This window comes from Geospiza fortis, unplaced genomic scaffold (genome assembly GCF_000277835.1).
Source record: "Geospiza fortis unplaced genomic scaffold, GeoFor_1.0 scaffold333, whole genome shotgun sequence".
Classification (NCBI taxonomy): domain Eukaryota; kingdom Metazoa; phylum Chordata; class Aves; order Passeriformes; family Thraupidae; genus Geospiza; species Geospiza fortis.
Window position 1 is genome coordinate 3,393,920 of NW_005054347.1, and position 11,204 is coordinate 3,405,123.

Consider the following 11,204-nt stretch of genomic DNA (forward strand, 5'->3'; position numbering starts at 1 on the left):
GAAGGCGGGAAAGGCCCCATTGTCTGCGCGGGAGCGCCGGGCAGCGGCTGACAGAGCCCCTCGCAGCCTCCCCTCGAACCATCAACACCAAACCGAGGGGCCTGAGCCCGCTCCGGGTGGATGGGCACCTCTGATCCAGGCTCTGGTGCTTCTTTCGCACCCCTGAGAGCTCAGTTGGTGCCGTGAAATGGGTGGCTGGTTCTGAACGTGAATAAAAAGAACATTCGATTTTCTCTTTGTAGGATGGAAGAGGAACTGGCAGCTCCTTCCACATCCACAGACAAGACAGACAGGTGAGATGGGAGCTGGAACTGTCGATATGAAATAACACAAGATCCTGGAGTTACTGTGTGAAACGCAGAGGTCACCCTTCATATCGCTTCTTAGACTTGGAGTTGAACTCCTATGTGTGATGTAGGTGCTGAAAACTTGTGCTCACCAGTGGTTTGCACACACCTACTGCACAAGGCCTTTTCAGGGACTGATACATACAAAAATACCAGCTGTTCTTGAAGCTTTTGGGTTTTTAATTAGTGCTGGAGAGGCACAAGTATGCGGCTGCCATGTGATAGATTGTATTCCTCTGTGGGCAGCTCCTCTTGTCCCAGTCTGAGATGTTGGGCTGGACCTTCTGGAAACGAAGCTGTGCAAGATGCACTGAATTGAAACTGACACTTGCATCTGTCATTCTCAGATGCACCATGCTGTACTGTGAAAAGTTTTAGCTTGAGTTTATTCTTCTTGATTTAGCATTGGAGTCTGGAGCACTGGTGCTCCGTGGTGTGTTGGTGTGTAACTCCAAAAGTATATTTTTTAGCAGCCTTTGTTACAGCAGATTCTGATACTTGTTGCAGTGATTAGATAAATTTGCCTGTCTTCCCTTGGTTATTGGAACTATCCGTTGTTCAGATTTACACACACAAACCAAACAAATCCCACCTACCCTGGTAGTTCCAACCACTGTGATGTATGCAACTCACTATTCTATAAAGCAGACTAAGATTTGAAAGCTGAAATTACTGTGAAAAATAACAGAATCCTCTATTCGATTTATTCCCCCTTCCTCAGTATGGATGTGGACGGAGAATCAAAGAAACTATTGGGTTTGGGACAGAAGCACTTGGTAATGGGAAATATTCCAGCTGCTGTGAATGCATTCCAGGAAGCTGCAAGCTTACTGTGAGTAGTGGAATGTTCTGTGTGTTTTTGCTGGGCTTGGGCTTCAGCTTGGTTGTTGTGATGTGGATTATGTAAAAAAGATTGGGATTCTTACCTAACATATTTATCATTTATAATGCAACTGTGGAGGGGACAAACTATTTAAAGTCACCCAGGAGTTGGACAATGCTGTAGTTGGTGTGCAGTTTAGATGACTTTTGTGATAGGCATTGCCAGCAGAGTTCCCTAAGGAGGGAAGGGGATTTGATAGTTTATTATGCAGGTGTCTTCTCTAGTGACTTGTTCGCTGGTCTTGATCAGTCTCTCTGAATGATACTTTTTGGGTTACAGATTAATTTCCTCAGTTGGGTATTTGAGAGCCATATGTAACTGAGAGAAGCATTCAATATTTGCTTAAAGCAATGGGAAATGAGCCAAGAAAGTGATCCTTTTGTCTAGGAATATTTAATGTTGAAGTTCACATATTCAAATCTATAGTAGGCACAGGCAAATAATTCTTTATTTATTTGTAGGGGTAAAAAGTATGGTGAGACAGCGGATGAGTGTGCAGAAGCTTTTTTTTATTATGGAAAATCTCTCCTGGAGTTGGCAAGGTATGCTGACAAATTGTCATTTGGTGAATAATGTGTCTGGTGTGACAGGATTTCACTCCTTTATGGACAGAATTGCCCTGGGTGGGATGGGCTGGGGTGTTGCACCTTGTGCAGTTCAAATAACGGTATTAAATATCCAAGGGATAACAAACTGCTGTTCCCTTTAGAATGGAAAATGGTGTGCTGGGAAATGCCTTAGAAGGGGTGCAGGTGGAAGAGGAAGGAGAAAAAGCAGAAGAAGACTCTGCACTGCCAGCTGCTGATGGTATGTAAAGCTGCCTGCCCTGCCATGGAGGCTCCAGGCTGTGTTTTCTTGTTGGAATGATCCAAGTTTAGTCCATTGGTATCTTGGGTAGCCTGAATCATTCTACTGAAACTCTTGGCAGTCTGAATGGATTCTGTTTCTGTTTGGTTTTTTTATTTAGTCTTGCTTAAAGATGAGCAAAATATGTAAAACATCTGCAAGGAGCTGGTCACTGAAAGCATATGTAAAGGGTCACTGGGTGTCTGTGTCCTGAACACTGCATTCAAACTCGCTTTCTTAAGCTTCACCGCTGACTCCAACTGCTTTGTAACCTTGTAGCAGTACAGTGTGTGTAGTCCCAGAGGTCAGAGTCTGTACAAAGTCCCAAGAGCAGTGGCTATTTTGTGCTGCTTGCAGCTGGAGAGGATACAGGAATTCCTGTCCATCCAGACTGTTAAAGCACTGGCACCTCTCGCTTAGCTGTGACTAAAATCGCTGCACAACCGCACACTGCTTTAGCGGCCGCTTGCAATGCTGCAGTCTGGGGAAGGGACTTGCTTAGATCAAGCAGCTATGTTGGTTGTCTCCTAATTCCTTGTACTTGGAAAATGAAGCTTTTAGGAGTGTCATCCAACTTGGTAACAAACCAACACACTGGAGGGTCTTGAGGGTGGTGTTGTCAGTGCCCGTTAATGTCTTTATCACTAAACTCGAAGAAATGTTTATGCTTCCTCAATCATGTAGAAGAAACAAGGGAGGAGTTGAGAGAACAGGTTTATAACGCCATGGGGGAAAAGGAAGAGGCCAAAAAGTCCACGGAAGAGTCTGCAGTACTCTCTGAGAAGGAAGTCAAAGAAGAGGATGTTGAAATGAATGAGATTAAAGAACAACCCAAAGAAGCAGCTGCTGATAAGGATGCAAAGGCCAAAGAGGCTGAAGAGAAGACTGAGATTTCTGTGGGAAAAGAAGAAACTTCAGAAGAGCAGAAGAAGCAGGTGCCTGTGAAAGAGGAGGCAGCTGTGGAAGTGAAGGAGATAGAAAAAGAGCAGAAGACAGTGCCTGAGGACAAGGTAGAGAAGGCAGCTGAGGAGGAGAGAACGACAGAAGTGTCAGACAAAGAGGCAGAGGCAGCTGGGGAAGAGGCTGAAGCAGGAGAAGTGGCTGTGGAAGAGAAGGGAGAGACGGGAGAACAGGCAGCAGAAGCAACAGAAAAAGAGCCAGCTGTGGAGAAGGGAGAGGCTGTAGAAGGGCAGGCAGAGACAGCTGTGGAAGAGAAGGCAGAAGCACAAGCAGCAGCTGCTGTGGAACAGAAAGAAACTGCAGAAGGGGATGCAGAGGTGGCTGAACAGAAGAAGACAGAAGAGAAACGTGAGCCAGTAGAGACAGTAACAGAAGAGAAACCAGGTGAATCGAAAGAGACAAAGTCCTCAAAGGAACCTGTGCCCGCAGAGGGCAAAGAGCCACCTAATGACATGAAAGAAAAGGCTGAAGTTGCTGATAAGGTAGAGAAAGAGGAAAAGAAAGGTGACCTGATGGAAGAGGGTGAAGGTGCTAAGGTAGAAAAAGAAGAGAAAAATGACCTGATGGAAGAGGGAGAAGGTAACACTGAGAGGTGAAAAGTACTTGTGGGTGGATGACTTGATGGATTTGGCTAACAATGGGTAAAAAGTGTTCCATTCAGAATTTTCTGTTGGCCTTAGAATAAGGAAAAGGCACAGTAAAGGGGCTCTTGAAGGACTTTACATACAAGTAAAGTTTCAAGGAATAGTGAATAGTCTCAGTTTCTCTAGACTAACGCTTAACTAACTGCAAAGCAAGTCTTACTTGAAAGCAAACTGACAGCCCTGTGAAATGTGTAAGTAATGGCTAGGCTGGTGGAGAATACTGAATGGATGTTCACTTGCATGCATCTGGGTGTATTGCACTAACCTTCACATAACTGCAAAGCACAAATTGCCTCTGGTTATAGCTGTGTTTTATTTTAAAATGGTGGTGAAAAAACAAGAACAGCCGAACACATAAATTTACTTCTCTTGGAGGAGAGGAACTCTTCAATTGAGTTTTTCCGATGGTCATTGCTAGTAAAAATTTAGTTGGAAATTCTAAACTTGATTGCTGAAGGCTTATTGCTGCTCTAGTACAGTCTTCTGGCTGCCTGGCTTCTGCCCTTCTGCTTCCCTGCATTATTATAGCTGTTTCCCAGGCTCTGTTGCAGCAAGACTTGCACCCTTTGCTGCAGCAGTACTTTGTGGCCTTACTGGGGCCTGTGCCTTCTATTGCACAAGTTAATTGATGAACTGTAATTGCAGCTTCGCTTGTCAGCTTAACTCATCTTCACAGGCAGTGCCTTACTTCAGGAGTGGCAAATGTTCAGATTAAACAGTTCTGGAGCCTGGAAGGATTTGTTCTGCTAAGCATAGTGAACACTCAGTGGTGGAGCAGTGGCCTAACAGGGTGTCTGTGTGGAGAGAGGATGACTGAAAATAAACTAGGAGTAGTTACCTGCTCCTCACCCTCAATGCTGAGAGGCTGCTTATGCACACGTACTGCTGCTCTTTGCTCCAAGTCTGGCAATGTGAGGACCCTCTGGAACATCCTGGCTTGGTGCTGAGTCATTCCAAACTCCTCCCACTACTTAAATCTTAGCATCCTGACATCTCTTCTGTTTACCTTTGTACAAGTGTCTTCATGTTCACAGGTTTGGCCCTCTCAGTGGTGGGTGTGTGCTGGGAGTCAGACCAGTGAGTTCACAGGCTCTCTAGTCCCACCCCAATCAAGCTTGTGTTCTGGAATAGCCAGAGGTTGGGACACAGGAATTGTGTGACTTCAGCCTGCAGACCAGCCAGTGCTCTGAAGTTATTAGCCATATTCCTTTACTGCACATTTTCCCAAAATGTCTTCTCCTGGTGGAACAGATGATGTAATGCTTCTGCACAGTGTCAAAAGTTAAATTAGTACTACACAAGAGGAGGTTCATTAACATTGACACTTAAATGCCTGACATAAGGATCATAAACTGAGAAACAGACTAATTTGTGTTCAGCTTGGCAGCTATCTTGCTGAAAACACTTTCTGTAGCATGAAGTTTAGCAGCTGGCCAGTGCCTCTAGGGCTGCTCAAAATCTTGTGGCTTCAGTGAGAGCTGACAACAGATCGGTGAGAACTGAATTCTATATAAGTTTCTGTTGTTGATAGTAAGAAGTTGAACTTATGGACTGCTTTAGTCTACAATGCTGAATGATTTCAGCAAGATGGCTGCTGATGCTGAGACTTTAATGTATCTGCTCTTCTTACATCACACCTCTAACCTGTCACTGGAAGGATAAGGGTTATAACACACTCTGCCTGACTCCATGTTGAGCAAGCACAGTAACCAGAAGTATCCTCATGCATCTACTTGCCTTCTAGAAACAGAAGAATCTGAAGAGGAAGATAAAGAAAATGATAAAGCTGATGATGATAAAGAGAATGAATTGACAGTGGAAGACAAGGTGAGGTTGCTGAGGTCTGACACCAGTGCTCATGGAAAGATGCAGTATTAGGCCTAAATATGATGTTTATGCCCTTCTAAAAGCTCACTTGTGTTTCATTTAGCAATGTGTTCTGTGTAGGAAAATACTTCTGAAAGCCAATATGGCTTAGGAATGGCCAGTGTTAGGCCTTGTCTGCATTGTAGCATCTTGCTCAGCTGTGTCTGTAGACTTGGGTTTGTTCAGCTGCTCTGGCACAAATGCCTGTGGTGTGCTGAGCTGACTTGGCCTGGTGGTGCAGGGGCAGGCAGGGAGAGCTGTTCCAGCCTGTCACTGGAATGATTTGGAACAGTTAATTGTCTGCTTGTCCAGTAAGCTGTGATTAGGATGGGAATTGTTTGAGAAGTGTGGTGCTCCTCAAACCTGAGATGTACATTGAAATAGTAGTCAAAACACCTGGAAAAATCTGCAGCCTCATAGAGTGGCACTAAGCATTCAAGATAATCTGTCTGTCTGTCCCTTTCTCAGACTATTCTAACAAAGCTCAAAGGCTCATTAAAAAAAGCTGGATCATGAACTTTATTTGGTTTATCTAAAGACAACCTTAACCAAGATCTTGGGGTAATACTGGTGCTTGGTGCCCTGTTATTTCTGGGAAAAAATTAAAGCATATCACAGAACAATGTAAGTTCATATTCCATTGAAACATTTTTACTCCAGGCAAAGTCTTGGTTGATGCAATAACCTCTTCTGCCTATTTTTTTCTTTTTTTTCTTCCAGTGGTGAAATGTTCACCTCTTGCAGAAATGGATTCCTTGATAACACTGGTTGGGAATTTAAGGGTGGTGTTTGATGCGATCTATGACCAAGTCACTTAATCTGTCATGCACTTCTGGTCTTTACAGGAAAGTGAGGAGGATGAAATTGGCAATCTTGAGCTAGCCTGGGACATGCTGGAGTTAGCAAAAGTCATTTACAAAAGGTAAAGACTAAAGTTCTAATTTGGGTATATGCCACAGAAACTCAATGTAAATTGGATGGTGGCATAGCCAGTTAGAGAACGTGGCATGCTCTGATCAGGATTTGAAAACTGTTTTTTTTCTTCTGGCTGTAGACAAGAAACAAAAGAAGCTCAGCTCCACGCAGCTCAAGCTCATCTGAAGTTAGGAGAAGTTAGCATTGAATCTGGTAAGTAATGTTAATTCTCATGTGCAAAATGTTTGGTTCTACTTTCTGTCACTGGGTTTTGTACTTTAAAATGAGCAGATGTGAGTTAAGGCTGTCAGGATGAGAACAAATTAGATCATGATAGTTTGCAGCCATGTGAGAAGCTTTGGAAGTAATGGTTGGTACCTTAAATAGGATAGTCTGTGCTTTTGCAGAGCAGTGGAAAAAAAGTTTGAGTAAGAAGCAGTGTGTTACCAGCCTTGTGTTCTGCTTTCTGAAGTGACCAGACCTTGCTTATGAACTTAAGAGACTTGCTGAAATTGTCATGAAAAATAGTTGACTCTCTCAGACCTTCCCAAATCCTAGGTTACAGTCAAGAAAGGCTCTTGTGTTACACAGCAGAAAAAAAGGAGTGGGAGGCAAACCCCATTACAAACCCGTGTAATGACTCACTTGCCTTTCATTTAAAAATGTATTCTAATCTTGTTAAATCCAAATGTACACTTTCTCTGGGGCAGGCATTGGAAATAACCCAACGGGTTCCTGGGCCAGGGCTACAGAACAATGGTTGTGTCTTATGTCACTGGAGCACATTTTGGGAGAGCTTGGCAGGAAGGTGGCACTGTCCTTAGCTCCAGATCCGTGTTGCAGTTGGGACCAGTTGCGTTCAGTTCTTGGTAGAAGGTAAAGCAGGAGGATTTGGTGCCTGCTTTGACTTGGCTGCTCAGTTTTCTGGGCTGAAATTAGACAAAGCACTCGTGAGAGAACCAGAGGAGCTGGCCTAGACAGTCTCTCAGGGGAGGCAGAGTTGTCACCTGATGGTCTCAAAGCAGCCCAGCACTGCTGTATTCAGTGGTGGTTCTGTTTGCAGTCTGTATAATGTGTAACAAAACACCAGATAACCAAACCAGGGATTACATGGTGCTGCTGTGGATAATTGCTGAGGTTTGTAAAGACCTTGGGGCTTTCTCCTGTAGAAAACTACACACAGGCCATAGAGGAGTTCCAGGCCTGCCTGGCCCTGCAGCAGAAGTACCTGGAGGCTCATGCCCGGCTGCTGGCCGAGAGCCACTACCAGCTCGCCCTGGCCTACCACTACAACAGTGACTTCGACGAGGCCGTGCTGCAGTTTGGGAAGTCCATGGAGGTGATAGACAAGAGACTGGGTACGTGGAATTCTGAAGCTGCTGCCTAGTGAGATTTCACAAGGCAAAGTAGTGGGGTGTGCTCATTGTCTGCTGTGTCATGTTTTATCTGAAAGGGGTGAGACTACTCCAGGGGCAGAATTGGTAAAACTGTTTGTTAGCAGATAGTTTCCTCTGGATGTTGGTCACTGGACAGTTACTTTGTCTCAAGGTGTTTTGCCCTGATAACTGTTTCATCCCAGCAATACTGACTGAGCGAATAAAGGCGGCAGACACTGGGTCCCCTGAGGATGAGAAGGAGATAGAAGAACTGAAGGGACTGCTTCCTGAAATTAAAGAGAAGATAGAAGACTCAAAGGAGTCACAGAAGAGTGCAAAAGTAGCTGAGCTAGGACTGAAAGCAACTCTGGTGAGTGTTTCCTTTTGACCCAACCCTTCTTCCAGTGGAACGTAGAATAAATCAGTAATGGGAGGAGCTCAGGCTTACCAGGAACTGGTGGTTCCTCACAGGTGTTATCAGGCTGTGGTTGTGAGAAGGAAACTAAAACAGCTGATGTCTAAAGAGGATATTTACTAGGAGCCCTGATACTAATTGTTCCAAACTAAACAGGAATTTGATAGGCTTTTGTGGCTTTTCATGTATCAGGGCTGGAAGTGATGGGTCAGGCACATGTGGAGCGCACATTGCATCTGTCCTGTTCAGAAGTGCAGAATCCAGTGTTGGGATGGGAAGGACTTGGGCTTTCTGTATCTCACTAAGTTCACATGTATTGTCTGCCACAGTCTGTTTTTCCTCTTTTCTTAAGGTTGGAACTACATCTGGCTTTGCACAAAGTGAAGACAGTGGTTCTGTGTCCACAGTAAGTTAATCTAAAATTAACTTGTTAATTCTCATCTGCTCTAAGGATTACTGGTTGTCTTTGCTCATGTGTCAGTGTCTGTCTTGTAACAGATTCCAGTAAGGAAAGGAGCTGATGGTGCATCTCAGTGTGTAACAGACATCTCTCATCTAGTCAGGAAAAAGGTGAGTCCAGAAATTACTTGTTAAGCAGTTTGTTGAAGTACCACTGGCTTGCTCTGTGTAATAGGATTAGTTTTAAAAGTATGTTTTCTTTACTTAGCTGTATAATGGGAAAACACTCCAGAAGTAAAACCAGTAGTGTATGAAACTCCTTTCCACTGGGAACCAATCAGTCTGGGAACCACGTGGCCTCCAAAAGACCATTCTTGGAGGTTCAGCACCCTGCCTGATGCACACTGATGTAAATCTGACCCAGCTGTGTGGCTTCTGCAGGTGTTCCCTGATCAAGAGTTTCCTCTGCTGAGAGGAGCAGGGTCACCTGCAGATCCCAAGGACAAGGCAGGCAACCAGGCTGGGCTGAGTTCCTTTCTTTCCAAAAGGAAATAGGAACTTGGACTTCTAACAAATAGTAAAGCCACACTGGTGGTAATTATAAACTGCCTCTTTAAGAGATCAGATATTGAGAACTTGATTCCTTTAAGTGTTATGTGTTCTCTAGAAGTGTTTGCTGATAAAAACTAAGATCTTATAGGGGATACTCTCAGTTTTATGTTGCTTCTGTTCCATTGGGCTGTCAGTTCAGGTGTGCCTGGAGTGATTTGGAGCTGCTTTAGGTGATTTCAAACGTTGTAGATGCCCTAAGTCTACCCTGGAACAGTTACAGGCTCAGTGGTTGCACCTTTCTTTACCAGACTGTAACTAAAGATAACTCAGCTCTGGAGATCCTGGCACCCAAAGTGTCCCTGTGGTCTCAAAGCTCTGGTTAAACCCCAACACTGGGGAGTCTGTCCTGAGTCTGGCAAACAGAGGTTGGGTAGATGATGTGCAGTGACATCTAATGCTAAATTTCTCAAAAAGATTTAAACTTTGATTTGTACTTAGTGGACATTATAAACAATTTTGTCTTCAGAGGAAACCAGAAGAGGAGACTCATCAGGGAGACAATGAAGCCAAGAAATCTAAACCAGAACCAGCTGTCAATGGTGGCGGTGGGGACTCTGTGCCCCGTGGAAATGAGGTTGCAGAAAAAATGGAAGAGGAGGTGGGCAGCTGAGCCAGGAGTCTGGGCTGTGCTTTTTATTTTATTTTCCCCCTCTCTGTTCAGGGATGGTTCTGTGCCTGGTAGATGTCCTGGTTTTATTGCCTGCTGTCCTTCACAAGGTTTCCCAGATGAGATGAAGACTATTCCTAGTGGGCAGGATGCATGTTGTGCTGTGGTGCTGACCTTGTGTGGGCTGGACAGACCCAGCCATGGAGCCTTGTCACCTGTGGGGTGGGACAGAGACAGGTTCTGGGTGGTTTTTGTTGGGTTCAACTTCAGCAGAGGGTCTTCCCCCAATTTTTCATGATCCTGGGTTTTATTACTTACCCCTGGGCTGTGCTTGTTACTATCAATGCTTTAGGGGTAGTGTTGGGCTCTGGAGACTGGCAAAGTTCACATAGTTAAGTCTTCAAATTACAGAACCCTTGGGCTGCTGCATGAGCTGGTGCTGTAAGACTGTGTCTTGTCTTTTAAAAACAAACCCTTATCTTCTCTTTTAGACAGAGAAAAGGCCACAAGCAGAATCAGGGGCTGCAGTTGAAAGCACAGTATGATGATGATTCTTTAACCTTGGACACTCCTCTCCTTACAAGGAAAATGGTTTTGTATATAGTGTATTTTTTCACTTTTTGGCAACTTTTGTATGACTTCAATAAAGATTGTAAGCAAATAGTCCCTATTTTGACCTTCCTCCTTGTGACAGGTTCCACCTCTGCTCCTGGCTGTCCCTCTGGGCTGCAGGTCTCAGTCCGGGCCCACTGCTGGGCTCATGCTCCCTGTAATTTCAGCATTTCCATCCACATTACCTCCTTGGGAGCAGACGGTCGGATGGGCCAGGCAGGGCTGGGTGCTGCAGGGAAGGAGAGCATTGCCTGTCTTGTCATCTTGTCATCACTGTCTTGTCCAGGGATCTGACCTTTTTTTCTTCTGCTGGGGCCTTGTCACAGCTGGGGCTGTGTTTTGTTCATTCTGAGGCTGAACCTCTGATAGTGCCTCCCTCAGCTCTGAGCAGCCTAAAGATGGTGGGGAAGGCTGATAAAGAAAGAGCTTTGTTGCTGTGTATTTTTATCTCTGCTCAACCTCCACTTTGCACCCAGGAGGGAGTGCAGGAGCAGGTGCTGATGGTTGGAGACAGGGGCAGGGCTGTCCCCTGAGACAGCTTGAGTGCTCAGGTGCGGCTGGGACCCAGCCCTGGGTTGTGTGTGCATAAAAAAAGGCCAAGAAGTGAAAAGCAATGAGCTGAAGCCTTTTATTAAACATGTAGCACAGGGCCTCTGACACTTGGTAAAGCTGGCTGTGGCTTTTGTGCTGGTTCCCAGGGCTGAGCTGTGCATGCCCTGGTT

The 11,204-nt window shown here is 45.0% G+C and overlaps 1 protein-coding gene across 1 annotated transcript; it reads left to right on the forward strand.

Annotated features, from left to right (window-relative positions):
• The first annotated feature begins 35 nt into the window (after window positions 1–35).
• NASP (nuclear autoantigenic sperm protein) lies at window positions 36–10,536 on the forward strand. The gene is made up of 14 exons (XM_005423134.3): window positions 36–293; window positions 1,069–1,179; window positions 1,692–1,772; window positions 1,940–2,037; window positions 2,761–3,615; window positions 5,425–5,507; window positions 6,392–6,468; window positions 6,601–6,674; window positions 7,631–7,819; window positions 8,041–8,207; window positions 8,605–8,658; window positions 8,751–8,822; window positions 9,730–9,861; window positions 10,362–10,536. The coding sequence occupies exons 1-14, from the start codon at window positions 244–246 to the stop codon at window positions 10,413–10,415; spliced, it is 2,097 nt and encodes a 698-aa protein (XP_005423191.1). The 5' UTR covers window positions 36–243; the 3' UTR covers window positions 10,416–10,536.
• Window positions 10,537–11,204: the final 668 nt, after the last annotated feature.